General features: G+C 43.4%; 1 protein-coding gene across 3 annotated transcripts in view; it reads left to right on the top strand.

Annotated features, from left to right (window-relative positions):
* Positions 1 to 474: 474 nt before the first annotated feature.
* Positions 475 to 20,328, top strand: part of HHIP (hedgehog interacting protein) — a 97,819-nt gene continuing 77,965 nt past the window's right edge. For 2 of the 3 annotated variants that reach the window (XM_060778892.2, XM_060778893.2), the window contains exon 1: positions 475 to 1,485. In XM_060778892.2, coding sequence (XP_060634875.2) covers positions 1,213 to 1,485 — 273 coding nt within the window. In that variant the 5' untranslated portion in view covers positions 475 to 1,212. The remainder of the gene's footprint in view (positions 1,486 to 20,328) is intronic. The other variant, XM_060778894.2, reaches the window with a different exon arrangement.

The raw sequence follows: 20,328 nt of genomic DNA on the forward strand, positions 1-20,328 counted from the left end.
CCTCTTCTTCCTCCTCCTCCTCCTCCTCTTCTTCCTCCTCTTTTCATCCCTTCCTCCCCCTTCTCTTGTCTTCTTCTCTCCCTCTTCTTCCTCCTCCTCTTCTTCTACCTCCTCTTACACCCCTTCCTCCCCCTTCTCTTGTACTCTTCTCCCTCTTCCTCCTCCTCCTCCTCTTCTTCCTCCTCTTTCATTCCTTCCTCCTTCTCATGTCCTCCTCTCTCCCTCTTCCTCCTCCTCCATTTATTCTTCCTCCTCCTCTTTTCATCCCTTACTCCCCCTTCTCTTGTCCTCCTCTCTTCCTCTTCTTCCTCCTCCTCCACTTCTTCCTCCTTTCATCCCTTATCCTTATCTTGTCCTCCTCTCTCCCTCTTCCTCCTCTTCTACCTCCTCTTTCATCCCTTCCCCCTTCTCTTGTCCTCCTCTCTTCCTCTTCTTCCTCCTCCTCCTCCTCTTCTTCCTCCTCTTTCCATCCCTTCCTGCTCCACCTTCTCCTCCTCTTGTCCCCCTCTTCTTCTTCTTCTTCCCCTCCTTCCTCCTCCTCCTCTTTTCCCCCTGCCTCTTTCCCGCGCAAAGAAAGCCTCTCCCCTCTGCTCTCCCTCTTGGCAATCCCTCTATTTCTCTCTCTCTCTCTTCGCCCGGCGGGTCCCTCTTTCGGTGACGTGAAGGGGCGCGCGGTGGCAGCACCTCCCCGCGCGCTGCTTAAAAAGAAGAAGAAAAGAGCGAGCGAAACATGAGAGCCCGAGTGAGCTCCAGCTCCCGACGGCAACAGCAGCATCGGCAGCAGCAGCAGAGGCGGCATCCTCCAAACCGGGCTGTCCTTCTCCTCCTCCTCCTTGAATCGCAGCCTCTTTTCTATGGGACGAAGAGCCGGGCGCCTCCAGCTTCTCTTCTCCTTTCCTCCTTCCCTTCCTTGAAGCCGGAGCTTTGGACGTGGGGCTCGTGAGATACAGAGCAAGCCACTGTCTCTCTCTCCCTCTCCTACAGCATCTTCCTTGGACCCTTTTTGCGCCGCTTTGGCCCACGTGCGTTTTTCCCCTCCTTATTCCGGGGCTCCCTGCTCCCTTCTTGACACACTCGTCGTCGTCGTCCCCCCCCCCCCCCCTTTTTACATTTCCAAGGGGAAGAAGAAGAAGGAGAAGACGAAGAGCCGGTGCTTTTGGATTGCTTGCCTTGGGATTGTGGTGGTGCGAGGGAAGGGGGAGCCGTCCGAGCATGATCGGGCTGAAGATGCTCCCGCTGAAGCTGCTCCTGGTGGCCCTGCTGCTCTGCTTCTTCGAAGGCGAGGCCAAGTTTGGCGAGAGCGGGGCCCGGAAGCGGCGCTGCTTGAACGGGAGCCCCCCCAGGCGCCTCAAGAAGCGGGACCGGAGGATGATGCTCCTGGAGCCGCCTCAGCCCAGCGAGCTGCTCTGCCGGGGCCTCTACCCGCGCCTCTCCTGCTGCCCCCGGGCCCAGGGGCCCGCCAACCTCCAGATCGAGAACAACAAGGTAGGCCGCCTTCCTTGGGGTGGGATCCCGGGCAGCCAGGGCCTGCCAAGCTCACCTGAGAGGTGCAAGTCCCTATGAGGAGCGGCTTAGGGAGGAGGGGTGTGAAAGCGGACCTCAAGCTGAACGTGAGTCAACTGTGTGAACCCCCGGTGGCGCAGTGGGTCAAACCCTTGTGCCGGCAGGACTGAAGACCTACAGGTCGCAGGTTCGAATCAGTGGAAAGCGGGGATGAGCTCCCTCTGTCAGCTCCAGCTGGGACATGAGAGAAGCCTCCCACAAGGATGGTAAAACATCAGTACATCCTGGCGTCCCCTGGTTGACGTCCTTGCAGACGGCCAATTCTCTCACACCAGAAGCGACTTGCAGTTTCTCAAGTTGCTCCTGGTGTGGAGTGAGATTCTAAAGTCATTCCTGACAGGACAAAAAAGTCCCCAAAAAACTCTGTGATGCAACAGCTAAAAAAGCCAATGTCAGACTAGGCTAAGATCTACATCGAGGGAAGTCAAGAGTGCCACTCCCTCTCTGCTGTTTTGGTCAGACCTCACCTGGAATCATCCTGTTTCCAGGTCTGGAGGATGAGCCCTATGAGGAGAGGCTTAGGGAGTAGGTATGTGAAAGCAGACATCCAACTGGACGTGAGTCAACGGTGTGATGCAGCAGGTAAAAATCCAATGGCATAATAGGCTAGAATCTAGGCATGGACAAACTTGGGCCCTCCAGGTGTTTTGGACTCCAACTCCCACAATTCCTAACAGCTGGTAGTATTTTTAAAAAAAAAAACCTCTAAAATTAGGACAGGAAATATAGAACAACACTCAGAAAACAGGAAAATTCCAGACATGAAAGAAGTAACTAAAAACAACGCTAAAAAAACCAGGGAATTCCAGACAGAAGACAATCAGGGCCAGCTAACACATCCCAAGAAAGGATCCCCCAGACAGGTAGCAGTCAGGCTTTGGACTTGCAAGGGCATTCAATGCTAATTAAGGTGATTAATTGCAACATTCAAACTTGCCTCCAACAAACAAGAGTTCTTTCTCCCACCCTGGACCTTTCCTAGGACCTCCAAGGACCAGCTGTTAGGAATTGTGGGAGTTGAAGTCCAAAACACCTGGAGGACCCAAGTTTGCACTAGAGAATGAGTCCAGTTTAAATTTGGTTGCTGCCTCCTGCAGAATTCTGGGATTTGTGGTTTAAGGAAAATCCTTTAACAGCCTCACTAAACTACAAACCTCAAAATTCTGCAGAGGCAGAAACCGGATTTAAAGTGGATTCATTCTCTAGTGTGATATATTAATCTCCCTTGCCTAGTTTCCAACAGACCTCTGAGGATGCCTGCCATAGATGTGGGCGAAACGTCAGGAGAGAATGCTTCTGGAACATGGCAATACAGCCTGGAAAACTTCCAGCAACCCAGCAGGTAGGCGGTTAGGAATGGTGAGAGTTGAAGTCCAAAGGATTTGGAGGGCTGAAGTTTGCTCATGCCTGATCTGGAGGAGGGAAGGCATAGTGCCACTCACTCTCTTCTGCTTTGGTCAGACCTCACCTGGAATCATCCCGTTTCCAATTCTGGGCACCACAAGTCAAGAAGGATATTGATAAACTGGAGCATATCCAGGGAAAGGGGACCCAAATGATCAGAGGTTTGGAAGCCAGTGGCTTAGGGAGCTGGGCATGTTTTGCTTGGAGATAATAATGCTTAAATGAAAGGACGTCCAACTATGGAAAGGGTGAGCTTGTTGTTTTCTGCTGCTCTAAGGACTAGGATTCCAACTGCAGGATGCTTGCCACAGATGCAGGCGAAACGTCAGGAGAATGCTTCTAGAACATAGCCATAAAGCCCGAAAAACCTACAACAACCCAGTGATTCCGGCCATGAAAGCCTTCGACAATACATTGTATGGCCATGTTACAGAAGCATTCTCTCCTGACGTTTCACCCACATCTATGGCAGGCATCCTCAGAAGTTGAGGGGTTTGTTGGAAACTAGGCAAGTAGGGTTTATATATCTGTGGAATGTCCAGGGTGGAAGAAAGAACTCTTGTCTCTTGGAGGCAAGTGTGAATGTTGCAATTGGCCACCTTGATTAGCATTGAGAAGCCTTGCAACTTCAAGGCTTGGCTGCTTCCTGCCTGGGGGAATCTTCTGTTCTGAGCTCTTGGAAAAGTTCATGAAGCGAGGTGAGAGATCCCACAGACTGGGGATGTATCTACAATAGGCACGGGCAAATTTTGGCCCTTCGGGTGTTTTGGATTTCAACTCCCACAATTCCTAATAGACGATAGGATCTACACTGGTAGACTGAATGCAGCTGGATATGCCCTGGCTCAATGCAATGTTGGAGGCTCCTTCTTTGGAGGCTTTTAAGCAGAGGCTGGGTGACCATCTGTCGGGGGTGCTTTGAATGCGATTTCCCTGCTTCCTGGCAGGGGGTTGGACTGGGTGGCCCACGAGGTCTCTTCCAAGTTCTGTGATTCTATGGGATCCTGTGAGCTGCACTTGGGTGAGGCACCAGCACTCTTTGGCAGAGAAAGCTAAAGACGTTGAGCCAAGGCAGTTCAAGTGGTGTCAAAGCTGCATTCCTTCTGTATTGTAAATGTAACCGAGGAAGAAGGCATCTGATATCCGTGGGCTGCGCTCTCTCAGATTGGTCAGGCGCGGAATTTGGGGGGAAACCTCCGTCAGGTTACAAGGATCACATAGCTTATGCCTGGGGATGCTGGAAGTTGTAGCCAAAGTCGTAAACCTTCCCAAGCAGTGAGTGGTCAGAGGCATGAAGGGATGGAGTGGAGCGGGGGAGGGTGCAGAAACAAGGGAGCGTTTTGGACTGAACTGGACCCATTTCTGTTGGCAAAGCAATCCCTAAATCTTTGAGGATGGGACTTACTCGGACTCCTTAAACAAGGGGACCGAAACAGAGTGCAGGGAGTTACTTTTTAGGCTGCAATCCCCAGAAATCCCCAGTTTTTACGGGGGATGCTTGGATTTCTAATTCCAAAAATGACTTTTCTAAGCTCTGTCCCAAATAACTATCCTGGCAGCCCGCCTCATTGGAGGTTCCTACTTCTACATAAACCCATAGATTGATGTTGGTTCATGTCTCTCTACTTGGAGAGAGGGCGCCTTTGACAGCACCTGATCTTGGGTGCACTTATCTACACCAGCGTTTCTCTCCTAGCATTGAGCCATGGACATCAATGTGGTGTCAAACTGCATTAATTATGTTGTCGAAGGCTCTCATGGCCGGAATCGCTGGGTTTCTGTGAGTTTTCCGGGCTGTATGGCCATGTTCCAGAAGCATTCTCTCCTGACGTTTCGCCACATCTATGGCAGGCATACTCACAACCTCTGAGGATGCCTGCCAATGTGGGCGAAACGTCAGGAGAGAATCCTTCTGGAACATGGCTACACAGCCCGGAAAATACAGGATACCTACCATAGGAGAGAATGCTTCTGGAACATGGCCCATACAGCCCGGAAAACTCACAGGATATCTACCAAAAATGTGGGAGAAACGTCAGGAGAGAATACTTCTGGAACATCGCCATACAGCCCGGATACTCACAGGATACCTACCATAGATGTGGGTGAAACGTCAGGAGAGAATGCTTCCGGAACATGGCATACAGTCCGGAAAACTCACAGGATGCCTGCCATAGATGTGGGCAAAACCTCAGGAGGAAATGCTTCTGGAACATGGCCATACAGTCCTGAAAACTCACAGGATGCCTGCCATAGATGTGGGCGAAACCTCAGGAGAAAATCCTTCTGGAACATGGCCATATAGCCCGGAATATACCCGCATTAATTTTGTAATATAGACGCATCCAAAACGAACCTGAATCCACCCCAAGGGCACCAAGCTGGGGAAGGGCCGCTTTTAAATTTCTACTAGCTGTTGGAATCATTAACATAACCCTTCCTCCGGGTTTGCATAGGGAGGAGCCTTTAACAGCCTCCCCAAACTACAAACCCCAGAATTCTGCAGGAGGCAGAAACCGGATTTAAAGTGGATTCATTTTCTGGTGTGATGAGGTAGCAGAGAGGGACGAGGTGGTATGTAGGAGAAAAGGGAAGCAGTGGTATGAACCAGCCTATTGTCGGAGGGTCCCATCTAGAAGAGATGGAGGTCCCCCAGGAAGAAGCAGGTTGAATGCCCCCCCCCCCCCCCCCCCCGCTGGCTCAGGGAGGGGAAGAAGGTGCTGCCAGTCAAGGATGGAGGCTCGAGCTCTGTCATCCTGGCATCCCTGGAGCTGTCAATTAAGGTGGCGGTGGTTTCCCGTTTATTTTTCCGGGGGTAGAAAAGTGTGTACCATTCCCTCCGCATGTTTGGTCAGGAAACTCCGGGCAGCAGATGGTGAGAGCAGAGGATGCCAGGAGGCGGCCAACTTTTTACGAGCTCTTCCCCCGATTAAGCCGGTCCTGGAGAGAAAGGATAGGAGGGAAGGGCAGGGACAGAAGGAGGGAAGGAGGGAGGAGGAAAGGAGGTTGCACGAAGCTGGTCCACTCCAAATTGCGGAGGATGAATCCATTCGGTTTCATTGCCACTGATTTGTCCCAAAGACAAAGATCGAATGCAGGCATGGGCAAACTTTCAAACTTGGGGGTTGCCAGGTTCTCCCCAAGTCCCATCCCTGCCCTTTCCTCCCCTCCCTCTTTTTTGAAGCAATGAAGGGAACGTTTGGATCCCAAAAGGGTTAGCCTTGGTCAGGAAAGATAGTGGATGAGAGAGAAAAATTGTATCAGTTAGACCCCATATTGCCTACTCCTGATATACAACCCTAGAGGTGGAAGAGATCCTCAAGGGCCATCCAATCCAACCCCCTGCCATGCAGGAAGGCACAATCAAAGCACTCCCAGTAGACAGCCTCTGTGGAAAAGCCTCCAGAGATGGAGACCCCAAGCAGCCTAGGCCAGTCTCCAGCAGCGCTTACTCCCAGGAACTTCTTCCTAATATTTTTAGTCAAATCTCTTTCCCAGCCATGTGAACCCATTGCTGCCTTGTGTCCTGGTCTCTAGAGCAGCAAAAAATCAGTTCCCTCCCCCTCTTAATGGGACACTTTATTAAAGCATGATTCTCATGTTCCCTTTCTACCTTCTCTTCTCCCAGCTAAACATTCCCAGGAGGAAAGGAGGAGGGGAAAAGAGAAGGGAGGGAGGGAGAAGGAAGGAAAGACAAAAGGGAAGGAAGGAGAAATGGAGAGAGCGAAGGAGGGAGGAAAGATGTAGGGAAGGAAGGAAGGAAGGAGAAAAGAGTGGAAAGGAAGGAAGGAGGGAATGAGAAAGAAGAGAGTAAGTATGGAAGGGAAGGATGGAAGGAAGGAAGGAGGAGGGAAAGAAGAATGGGAAGGATGGAAGAAAGAGGGAAGGAAGGATAAAAGGTGGAAAGGAAGGAGGGGATGAGAAATAGGGAGGCAAGGAAGGAAGGGGGAAGGAAAGAGAAAAGGAAGGAAGAATGGGAAGGAGGGAGTAAAGAAGGAAGGAAAGACGAAAGGGTGGAAAGGAAGGAAGGAGGGAAGGAGATAGAAGAAGGGAAGGAAGGAGGAAGAAAAGAGAGAAGGAAGGGAGAGAGAGAAGGAGGGAGGAAAGAAGGAAGGAAGGATGAAAGGGTAGTAAGGAAGGAAGGAGGGCAGGAGAAAGAGGAAGGGAAGGATGGATGGAGGAAGGAAGGAAAGAGAGAAGGAAGGAAGGAGGAGAGAGAAGGAGAAAGAGGGAGGTAAGGAAGGAAGGGAAGGATGGAAGGAGGAAGGTAAGAGAGGAGGAAGAAAGGGAGGAAGAGTGGAAGAGAATGGAGGGAGGGAAGGAAGAAGGAAAGAAAGACAAAAGGGAAGGAAGGCGGGAGAGAGGGAAGCAAGGAGGAAAGAGAGAAGGAAGGAAGGATGGAAGGATGGAAGGAAGGAGGGAAAGAGACATAAGGTGGTAAGGATGGCAGGAGGAAGGAAAGAGAAGAAAAGATAGGCTGGTGAGAGAGGGGAGGGCCTGATAAAAGAGTCCAAGGGGACACATCGAGTCTGGGTTTGCCCATACCTGGTCTAGTGCATTCTCTTAGGCTTCTTTTCCCCTCCCATGTGTCTGTTATGCAGCATAGCAATTTAACATTTAATTGAGGCTGAAAAGCCTGGCTTTGGTGGCATTTGTGAAGCTAGACATTCAGAGCATCCTAGAAGCAGAAGGACGTCTGTTAACTGGGAGGTGATTTTCTGCATTATAAGTTTTTCAAACTGATTTGTTTCTATCAGGAAGGCGATGCTCAATACCAGGACCCAGGGAGGGAAACGTGATGAATAAATGCAATTGAGAATCACTGCACGTGAAATAAACAATCAGGTGTCCTTCTCACTGCCCCTCTCTTCTCTCTCTCTCTCTCTCTCTCTTTCTCCCCCCTCCCCATTTCCAGCTTTTAGGTTTAATTAAGAATTCCTCCATTACAACACTGCAGTTGTCAAGGTCTGAGAGCGTCTTGGAAAACTTGTGTTTCAGTCTTTCTGGCCCAAGCATAATAAAAAAAAAATACCCGGTCTGAATCGAATTTTTATGCTCAGTTCACGGTAGATTTCACCCCATTCTCATGTAAACAGCTTCTACGAATCAACATATGTGTCTGGGTGGTATCTCTCACTTTGTTTTGTAACAAAAAGCCATATTGCATCATTTAATTTGCTCAAGCCATGCAAATAGGGGAAAAAATCAATAGGACAAAAAGGGGTCGACTTATCCTCCACCCCACTAAAGTGCTGCCCACACACAGAGCCCTGTTGCTTATGGCAAAAGAATAACAACAACACCATTGTGTTTGTTGGTTGGTTCACTAATGGGTGAAACTGGAGAACATCATTCTCCTTCAGTCCCCCAGCTCTGTCCAAATGTTCCTGCCTTTTGAAGGGGGGCATGTGCCCCATCCCCTCCATTCCCAGATGAGTGAGAGCTGTCTTAGTTTGCAGGGATTTCAGTGAAGGGAACTCTATTCTTACCAGATGCAGTCAGAGTTTGGATGGAGACTTTTCTCTACATTTTTGGCCAGAGGTAGCGTCAGCAGAGCTCCTGTGTGGTAATCACATTAAACTGCACACTAACTACATTCAAATAACCTCTAAAAGGCTCTGACTGAAACCCACAAATGCCAAAGTATAGCTGGGAAGAAAAAATGTCCTTAGTTTACCCTGTTAGCAATAAGCCTCACCACTGCAGCTGGAGCAGCAGCATCTGCTCCAATTACTCACAATGGAAGCCATTGCAATAAATAAGCTCTGTTTATATGAAAAAGTAAAAGTGAGATAGGTTTTAAACAAAAGTTGTTTTTATAGGTATTTAACAAACTCATGCTTTATTCTGAATTTAAGCATTTTGTGGCTGGTTGAGGTTTAATATACAAGGATTATCCACAAAGTAAGGTTATGAGATTTTTTAAAAATACAAAGAATGAATATATTTTAATAAAACTTACATGGATTGTAGCATAGGCATTACATTATTTTTCCACATAATTACCATCCAGTTCAATACATTTTGTTTTTGATGCCAATGTCATAGAAGTTTCCCTCCACTTTTTTCAACCAGTTCATCACTTCGATTTTCACCTTGTTGTCATCAGAAAAGTGTTTTCCACCAATGTATTCCTTCAATTTAGTGAACAGATTATAGCCACTGGGTGCAAGATCAGGGCTGTGAGGTGGGTGGCTTGAAACATCCCAACCAAATGAAGTCAACAACTCTTGTGTTGCATGAGTGGTGTGCAGAGATGTGCTGTCATGAAGGAGACAGACTCCTGCAGTCAGTATCCCACTGGATGGTCTCACAATATATTGCATACCCATTAGGTCACATCCCAGAAGTTTGTTTTGGATGGCTCTGCAAAGGTTCTTCATGATCTCATGATATATTCCATAGACAATTTGTCGCATGCTGTCTTGACATTACGTCCTCTCCATAAACTGGAATGATTTCGCGGTGAATCACAGCAGCGTTCATTCCCTTGTCATTTAGATAGCATATTACAGTGTGAACTTTGCACTTGGAGGGAAATGGAATAAGGACGCTCATCTCTAACTTTCACCACAACACCAGTCGATGAGCTACTGATGACTGGCACTGCTCGTTTGCTTCCACTGACTTCCCGCTACATGGCAGTGATATCAACTTCCCCCAAGAAAATTCCCTGCGAGATCTATGTGCCTTGTAAACTTACTTTCTGGATAACCCTCCTACTTTTGAAGAATAATAAGAATAATTCTAATAATCTTTACTTATACCTCACCACCATCTCCTGGAAGGACTCAGGGCGGCTCACAAAGCACTCAAAGGTGTAAACACGCAAAATACAAAAATTGCAGAAACAATAACTTAAAACAATAACAACCAATATAAATATCTCGCTTCACAAAACCTCCTGGTAAAATCAATAAAATACAACAATAGCTGCAGGTATAAACAACTTCTGTGTTTTAATTGTTTTTTGAGCTTGTCCTTTGTAAGCCATCCCAAGTCCCCAAGGGGAGATGGTTGGCGGGGTATAAAATAAAATTATTATTATTATTATTATTAATCCATATCACTCATGTAAAGTGCTTGGTGAACTCTTTCAATACATAGCGATGTTTTGGTGTTACATTCGTAAATACAGCCATTACTACATAACGTTACTATGTATCGAACTGCTTTTTATGTCGGTTTGTTGTAAAACACAATGTTTTGGTGCTTAATTTGTAAAATCATAAAGTAATTTGATGTTTAATAGGCTTTTCCTCAATCCCTTCTTATTATTTTTGTGTATCCAACTTCTGCTGGCCCATTTATGTTGGATAAGCGAGACTCTACTGTACTAATATTCAGGTTACTGTGCACAGATTGCACAGTACATTTTAGGATATGCTCCACATATGTCTACTAGAAAGTGAGTCACTCTGAGTATGTGTAAGTGTACATATACTGAAGTCTTAGTTTTCAGCATGGGATAGTTGTCAAGAACATGCCTGTTTTTATTGCACAGGACAGAGAATGGATGCTTGCGGTGCAAAATGAAGACAGTAGATTTAGAGGTGGCAGGCTCTGTACAAGATATTTTGGAAGGGCTCCAGGAAGTGCATTCATATGTCTTTGCTCTGACAGTGTGCAGATGATAGATTCATCTAGAGACAAGGAAGAGTATTCTAAAGAACAGGTGTTTCAGCATTTTTAAAAGTAACCAAGCATGCTCAGCAGTCATTTCCAATTAGAAGTGGCCTCTTGGATGAAGACTGCATTTGTCATTCCTCTGGCAATTTTATGATCAAATTATTGATCTGTGCAGCCAGCCTCTTAAGTAGCGCAGAGAATGCTACAACAGAGAACACTGTTTCAATGTCCAGCACGAAATTACACAATCTTCTCTCATTATTTGTGGCGTGTCATTATGTCATTGACATTTTATCCTTAACTTCTGGATTATACTCTGTCAGTGTCTATCATTTGATTGACCAAATAATTCCATGTCAGAGTTTTGTCTGTGGTTTCTCAACATTTGCTTTCAGGCTGTCAAGCACTGTGAGTGTTTCTGCCTTAGCTGGTTTCACAGCCACGTCTGTCAAGGAATGGGTGAAAAGTAATTGTTTTCAAGTGTGCCCTTTTACAATCATTTGTTTGCTCTAGCTCTTTCGTGAACAAAAGCTTTTGTTGAACACATCCAACTAAACAAATAACTCATCTTGGGGTCCCTTTAACAGCTGCCTTGGTACAATGATTTATTTACATATTGCCCTAAAATTGAAACTGAACTTCTTAATGACATAATATGGCATTATAGGAGCAAAGAATCTAATGTTCAAACCAGCAGTATAACACTCTTTCTAACATTCTATTTTGGGAAATAAATGCATATATATCCTAATTATGCTCAGTGTTGGTACCTGAAGTGAATGAAGTGATTTCTCTCCTAACCTCAGGGCAGAACTTGGAAGTAATATACATATATACCACGCATGGGCAAACTTTGGCTATCCAGGTGTTTTGGACTTCAGCTCCCACAATTCCTAACAGCCCGGAGGGCTGAAGTTTACCTATTCCTGATATATATAGGGATCACGGTCTTTCAGAATCCCACATCCAGTATGACTTCTGTAGCTTCAATAACATTCTCTGCTTGCACCCATGTGAAGTACAAGTGGCATTGACCAGATTCCCTTATAGAAGCAAAGGGAACTGAGACCCTATCTGTTTGTTCCCCTTGGTCACAAACCTAATAGTGCTAAGTAAGCCAAACAAATTTGGAGAGCCGCAGGTTCCAATATAGAAGCAAAGTAGCAATCCTTCTCTCAATAATTTTTTATTGTTATCAATGGTGTTTTTTAAGTTTTCTAGGGCTGCCTTTGTTTGGTAGAACCCTTGGCAGCATACTGTGATGAATCTTCAGTACTCATTGAGAATTACTTGGATATTATTACTGCAAAGGGAATGCAAGTATTCCCTTGCAAGATTCCTGTATGGTTCATTTTTGGTTGAATGGTTTCCAGTGATTGAAATCTGAAACAGTGAGCAAAATGTTAGGCTGACTCAAATATGACTACACTCAACTTTTCTCTATCATTCTTTATTAAATCTAGCCTGCAGGGACTATCTATCTGGGTCTAGATGAGGTACAAATCCCTCTCTGATAGAGAGAGCATTCTGAGCATGTTTAACATAATTAGTAGTAGTGATAGGTAAAACAGAGCAGCAGGATCTGTCCTTCTTCCTATTTTACTCTCTCACAAAGATCCTAAGTACACTAAGGCAATACACTCCAATTAATGAAACTGAAAAGTACTATCTTACCAACTTAGAAGGATTAAATGTCACGTGTGATTAAAAATCCATTGCACAGATAGAGAATTTTATAAATTTTCGGCTGTTGTAGTAATTTTGTATTAGAAGACATGTTCCTTATCGTCTCATGACATGTTGAATTTCTTGAAACATGTATTAACTGGTGGAATTAACTGTCCTAAAAGGTTCTAGACCAGGCATGGGCAAACCGGCCCTCTGGGTATTTTGGACTTCAACTCCCACAATTCCTAACAACCTCAGCCCCCTTGGGGAAAAGGAAAGGGCCTGAGGGTGTTAGGAATTGTGGGAGTTGAAGTCCAAAACACCTGGAGGGCTGAAGTTTGCCCATGTTTGGTCTAGACTCTACTGATGACTGTTTTAAAATCTGCTAGAAAGTTAGAAGTTAGGTCTATTAACAATTATTATCCATTATACCCGACAAGAACAGCTATGTCTCAAAACATGGGCAGGTTCATATGTGACAACATGGGCATTCACATTTCTTGGGCCTGGGCCATATCAGTTTTATATGTAATAACTAGCCCTTTGAATTGGGCTCAAAAATGGACCAGCAAGTGGAATTGTTGCAATAGGAGAGTTGTGTGCTCTCTATGGCCACCCTCAATGAACAATCTGGCTGCAGGCATGTAGCCGGGGGAGGGGGGGGCTTGAGGGGCTTCAGCCCCCCCCCCCGAAATTCTCATGGTAGTTCACGTAGTTCACGAAAAGGCCTTACTGGTGCATTATTTAAACTGTTATGTTTATTCATGTTTATTCATATCATGATCTGATCACCATACTCAATATATCCCATATGCATGGGGGTATTGGAGTAATGATACAAAAGGTTTGCTAGGGTAGACCCTCTTTCACCCCCCCCCCCCCGAAACGCAGCTCCCCCAAAAAACCTCCCTGAAATAAACTCAGCCCCTCCCCCCTCCCCCCCTCCGCTCCCCCGAATCGAAATCCTGGCTATGGGCCTGTCTGGCTGCAACTCTTTGAAGAAGCTAAAGGTTTCAAATACTCTTCAAAGGCAGCCCCATGTAGACCATGTTATAGTAGTCCAAACACAATGTAGTTAAGGCATGTGTCACCATGGCCAGGAATCAATTTACTAAATGCTATTCCATTTACTTAAGCTATTTAGTTTTGACCTTGAAGCCACTCTTGGCCTTAGTTGAGCCCTTGAGAATGTATGATAGAGTTGAAGAAAAGCAGTTTCTGGAAAGGATAATGCTTTACTATTATGAAGTATCTTAAAATAATGTTTAGTGAGTGCTTTAAAATGCTGCATAATTAAATTATGTGTTCCTGTGCCAAGACAGTCCTTGAAACTTCAGTACATTTCACTGGCACAAATGCATTAAAGCCACAGACTGATTACTTAGCACAATCTAACACCCTCTCTGATCTAAAATGACACCGGTTTTTACGCGCTTGTCACCAAGCCAAAAAAAAAAGTGATGAATCCAAATTTATGTTATAGAACTATGGCATCTCAGAAGAGCCATGATGCAATGTGCACTAATTATGGGCTGCATCTAAATTTAATTAGCAGTGCTGAATTTGCACAAAATGCATTTCAGTCTAGCAGAATAAATGGAATAATATAGCAGAAAATTACTGTCCCTTACTCCAAAGAGCTTTCCATTGTGACATTACATAGATTGAAATACCACATATTATACTTACTGGGATTAGTAAGGGTTGAATATCAAATTGGTTTGATGTTATGTAGTCAGGACCTTATCAGTTTCAGTTATTGGATAAATGGTAAATATGTGTACTTTTAAATTAGGATATGTATGTTTTCTGCAGACATTTTTATTCTCTTCTGGGGAAAACAACATCCATAACAAGAGAAAGGTAGAATCTTGAGGGGACAGTTACTGTACTTTCATGTAAAAAGTGAAAAGTAATGGGAATTTTCAAGGAGTGTCTTTGATATTTTAGAATTGCTTTTCCATTGCAAGAGTTTTTAATACAAAATGGTTTACTGGCCAATTTCTACATCCTTAAGGGATATATTATTCCCTAATAAAATATCTCCAACTATAATGTTATTATTTTAAGAATAAGGGACTTATTATTCCCCCGATAATGGTCTGAAGCAAGGGTGGAGAATGTTTGGCCTGCCAGATGCTTTGAACCATGGCTCCCACAATATCTTACTATTGGCCATGGTACACAGGGCTTATGGGAGTTATAGGCCAAAACATCTGGAAGGCCAAAAGTTCCATCACTACTCAAGTCTAAGACATGATGTGTCTCTTCTGAGTCATCAAACTGTATAGGAAAATTGTTCCAACAGCAATAATTGAAAACACATAAAATCACAATTTTTAAACGATTTTGAAGTGCAATTACAGGCAGATTGATTCAACCATTGCTTTTATCATATCCATAGGGCAGATTAAAATTAATTTGTGTGTCATATCCACACTATAGGGCTTTAGTTGGCCATCCGAGGTATGCAGTGTGGCTCATATGGTAATGAACTGTAAACAAAGTCCTGAGGCATGAGGAATCCCACTAGAGGATGTTTGGGAACCATAAATCCACTGAATGAGAACCGAGATTTCAAAGCTTTCTTATTCTGGTAGAGATGTACAGTATTTATACATACATACATACATATATATAATGTTTGCCCTGCCTTACCTTCCAGTGAGCTCAAGGGTACATGCATTGTTCTCTTTCTTTCCACTTTATCCTTACGACAGCCCTGAAAATCTGAGAAAGACAGAAGATATAACTGGCCCCCAAAAGATAAGATATTACTGGCTTCAAGGTGTTATAACTCAGTGGGGACTCATATTCAAGTCCCAGTATGACATTCAAACTAATACATCACAAACTCACTATTCATGAAATATAAGAAGTCTATGGAAGGTGTTCTGAACATTTCCATCGATGAAGCTTGTTTTGCTAGTAACTTCTAACTAGATCAAGACTCACGGACCCAGTGTCAAGGACAACTGAAACAGCTTGTCTATTCTGCAGTAGAGTTACAAACATTATTCCACAGCTGGTTCTGGGGATAAGGCAAAGTTCCCCCTGACATTAAGTCCAGTCATGTCCGACTCTGGGGGTTGGTGCTCATCTCCATTTCTAAGCCAAAGAGCCAGCGTTGTCTGTAGACACCCCCAAGGTCATGTGGCCAGCATGATTGCATGGAGCAATATAAGGTGTCATTTCAGTACTTCAAATGAGAATAGAAAGATCAAGATGGAGGGGCTCCAGCCATCTCTCATTTCTTCATTCCATGGGGAGATACCAAGGACAACTACCAACTGTGCCTCCTTGCTATCAAACCAGAAAATATCCACCTTGAGAATTATTTATTTACTGCATTTTTACCTTGCTCTGTCTCACCATGAAGAGGACTCAGAGCGGTCTCCAGTTTGGTAACAATTTAATGCCACATAGAAACATAAAAGCAAATAAATATACAACACATTAAACAATTAAAATCATCAAATAAAACCATGTAATACATTTAAATAACTGATTTTTTAAAAATAGGCTCTAATCTCACAGTTATTCTTCAAGCCGATTCATTTATATTAACTTTGTGGTTGCATATAAAATATAATGGACTGCATCTCCCATCAACCCTAGGCAGCACAGCTAGCAGCAATGTTATGAGATGCAGATCAGCAAAACCCAGCAGGACAGATGTTCCCAGTGTCTGTTTCGAAGCTAATAAATCTCTCTCTTCCTGGGAATCTTTAAACTGCAGTCAGCTTCCTGTATAGATTTAAGGCAGCAGCTGGAGAGGAATCAGAGGATGTACATTAGTTTCCCCTGCTTCCTTTTTTGTTTCAAGTCCTAGGTCCAATGGCTAAAACCATGCCTTGGCTGTGCGCTATTCCCCCTGCAAATTATCTAAAATTCAAGAGAATACTCATGGATAGCATTCCTGTTGCTCAGGTTTTGAAGTTGAGCAAATGTGGATATGTTGGTAGGAGCCAAGTGTCTTGTTTGCACACTTCATTGCATACAAACAGTACCTGATTCCTCATAGGCTGGAAATGCTTCCCCTTTCTGGCCCTATTTTATTAGCTATCCATACTTGCACATGCGATATACACTGTACTTACCGATGGATGTATTAAGGAAAGCTCTCTTGATCTCCTTCATACTTAATAAACCATTCTTCACTTTTCCTATCTCTGTCCAATCCCTTCTGATTCACTGGGCCTCTATGGCCCTTTCTACACTGCCCTATATCCCAGGATCTGATCCCACATTATCTTCTTATTGCAGATTATCTGCCAGTGTAGACTCATATAATCCAGTTCAAAGCAGATAACCTGGGATCAGATTCTGGGATATAGAGTGGAGAAGGGGCCTATTAACAGTGGTGTAGTGTATCTTCTGGCGGCATTGGCTTAGCTGTTCTCAAATAGGAAGAACCCAAGCAGCCTTGGGATAAAGACCTGACTACTTGTGGCAGATTGGAATTTCAAGTCCCATGAAAAACTTTGTTCAATTCATTCGCAGTGATTTCTCAAGGCATGTCTTGAATTATGTCATCATTTATTTTTTATTTATTTACAGTATTTATTTATTTATTTACAATATTTATATACCACTTTTCTCACTCCCGGGGGGACTCAAAGCAGTTTACACAAAAATAACAGCAAAATTCAGTGCCTTACAGACATAAACCAAAACTCAAATCAACAACATATAACTAGTAATAAAATCAATAGGACAATTCACCATAAGATAAGATAAAAAGACATTTAACTCATTTAAATATAATAATTAAAACACCTAATAAAAGCATTAAAATCACATGATCCAACTCATATACCGGTCCATTCCAAATGTCGATTGCATATATTCCATATTTGCTTCTTGTACTGCATTACTTTACTAGTCAAAAGCTTAGTTCCATACCCATGTATTTGTTCTCTTTCTTTGAATGGAAATAAGGACAGGGCTAACCACATGGATTTCTTGATTATGGTGATGGGATAGTAATGGTGATGGGATAGTTTAGGGGCAGAAATTGGAAGTTTTTGAACCACAACATGGAGAATATCTCAGATAGTATTTTGGGAGTTGTAATTCAAAAAAGTCATAATCCAAAAAAGTAAGTGCTCCAAGTCTTTTAACCAAACCTTAAAGCAGGGTCCTCAAACTTTTTAAACAGAGGGCCAGATCATAGTCCCTCAAACTGTTGGAGGGCTGGTTTATAATTTGAAAAAAAAAACATGAATGAATTCCTATGCACACTGCACATATCTTATTTGTAGTGCAAAAACATTTTAAAGCAATACAATAATTAAAATGAAGAACAATTTTAACAAATATAAACTTATTATTATTTCAATGGGAAGTGTGGGCCTGCTTTTGGCTAATGAGATAGGATTGTTGTTGTTGTTGTTGTTGTTGTTGTGTGCTTCCAAGTTATTTCAGACTTAGGTTGACCCTGAGTGAGGGCCGGGTAAGTGACCTTGGAAGGCCGTATTCGCTCCCTGGGCCTTAGTTTGAGGATCCCTGCCTTAAAGCTTACTATTGGAACTTCCATACAATGACAGTTGAGTATTCATAAAAAGTTATTCTTAATTGCAGAGAATACTCTCTAAGAAATTACAGTAAAAGCAAAGGAATGAAGGAAAAATAGACAGATAATAATTGCAAGGAATATCTTGACAATAAGATCGGATTGGCAATAGAACAGCTCATCTAGAAAGGTGGTGGGGTATTCTTCTCTGAAGGTCTTCAAAAAGAGACAGCTATCTGCTGGGGATGCTTTGGATATCCTGTATTGAGTAAGAGGTGGGACTAAATTGCCCACAAGGCCCATTATAACTCTATGAGTCTATGGTTTGACTATGCTAATCAATGTAAGCCAGCAATGGTGGTCTCTGCACAGAAACTCAGTGCTTCTGTGGTGCTAAGCCAGTTACCACAACAATCACCCCCTGCTCTGTTTAGAAACATATTGCACTTGGAAAATTCAAGATTCTTGTACTGACAAAAACAAAAGCAGGATGTGGCCAGATTATGGGTCTGTGGGTTCATTGTTGGGACAGAGTTAGTGGTAGAATTGGAAAAGGGGAATTTTTAGTCATTAAGCCCAAGGCTCCCAATTTCTGTTCAACTGTACTTAAAATGTTTTAATGAGTGCTCACAATGTCATATGTTGCACTTCACTCATACTGTATTCCAAATGTCAACAGCAAAAATATTTTATTTTATTTTATGAATATGGTTTTTATTGTGCTTTAGGGCTACCTTTGGGACTATCTGAGGTCAGTGATAATTAAATACACATCAGGTAGAGTTGCCAGCTGATTGCATTTTCAACTAACTTTATTCATTTTCAAGTGTGCTTTTAATTCAAGTGCATTTGGACTTAGCTGTGCATGTCATATATGTGAAAGAGTAATTTACATTTGCTTAGAATTACCATCCAATCACTAATATCTCCTTCTTGGACAATGAATTTGGGAGTGTGGCTTGGCAGCTTTGGATGTTCTTTGAGGAAATGTATGATGTGGACACAGTTCAGCCTGGATTCACGCCAGGCAGTGTGGTACAGAAATAGCATTGGTTGGCCTGACTGAACTATATCATTGTAGGACTGATTAATCTTCCTGGATCTCCCAGAATGTTTTGGTAGTGTTAATCATGAAATGTTTCAGATGAGAGTGGGAACCACTATGTTCTTCTCTTGTCTATGGAGCTGCTTCCAAAGAGTAGCACTGGGAGAATGCTATTCATTTACAATGCCATTGAACTGTAAGGTCTCCCAGGGTTTTCTATATTATTTCATCTTGTTGCTGGGAAGGGTGATTATTTAGTTGAACTTCTCTTTGTCATCTGGGTTAGTTGAGGCTATGCAGATGCTGGACCATTTCCTGGAAGCTGTAATGGACTGGACGAGGGCCAATAAACTGAAACTGCATCCTGATAAATGTAGACAGGGTGACTTGGTAGTTCTCATGTTCAGGGACTGGGCGAGGAAACTTCCTTGGATGGGGTTGCACTGCCCCAAGGAAGCAGGTGTGCAACTTGAAAGTCTTAGATCCTTCTCTAGCCCTCTCTACACTGACCTATATCCCATGATCTGATTCCAGATTGTCTGTTTATCCCAGATTATATGGCAGTGGAGACTCAGGCACCTTCCATAGAGCTGTATAAAACCCCACATTATCTGCTCTGAACTGGGTTATATGGCAGTGTGGACTCAGATAACCAAGTTCAAAGCAGATATTGTAGATTATCTGCCTTGATATTCTGGGTTATATGGCTGTGTGGAAAGGCCATCATATAATCCAGTTCAAAACAGATAATCTGAGATCAGATCCTAGTATATAGGCCAGTGTAGATCCAACTTTTGTCACTAGAATCCCAGATGTTTGCTGGGTTCAGACTTTTCCTGAACAGGATAACTTTATCACAGGGCCCACACAGCCCTATAGTCCAGAATATCAAGGCAGAAAATCTCATATTATCTGAGTGTAGACTCAGACAACCCAATTCAAAGCAGATATTGTGGGATTTTCTGCCTTGATATTCTGGGATATAGTGCTGTGTGGAAGGGCCCTCAGTCATCAATTCACTGTTAAATTCCCAATAATAATAATAATAATAATTTTAGACACCACTACCATCTCTCATAGGGGCTCGGAGCGGCTTACATATAAAATCAATAACACATTCTATTTTGTATTATTGTGCCAACAATTTATCACCCGCTATTATTCTAGCAAACCTAGTCTTTCCTCTCCACCTTTCTTTCAAACACTTTGTTTTGATGCTAGAGTGAAAGTGAGATATTTGCTCCTCTTCAACATTTTTGTCTTTTTTTGTCTTCTCTTGTGTTCATATTTACATTTTCAGTTAAATAAATAACAAACATTTGAACAGAAAATGATTCATTTTTCACAGAGAAGCAACTTGTTAAGATGTTCAAAGTGTTTGCTGTAGATGTATTTCTTATATGTTTTCTTTGCTTGATTCTTGTGGTGACATTACCAAAATTGTGACTTTTTTTCTTATATTGTATTTATCTGTAACTGTAAATTGGCATAAAATATTTGCATC

The sequence above is a fragment of the Anolis sagrei genome, chromosome 5 (assembly GCF_037176765.1).
Source record: "Anolis sagrei isolate rAnoSag1 chromosome 5, rAnoSag1.mat, whole genome shotgun sequence".
Lineage (NCBI taxonomy): Eukaryota > Metazoa > Chordata > Lepidosauria > Squamata > Dactyloidae > Anolis > Anolis sagrei.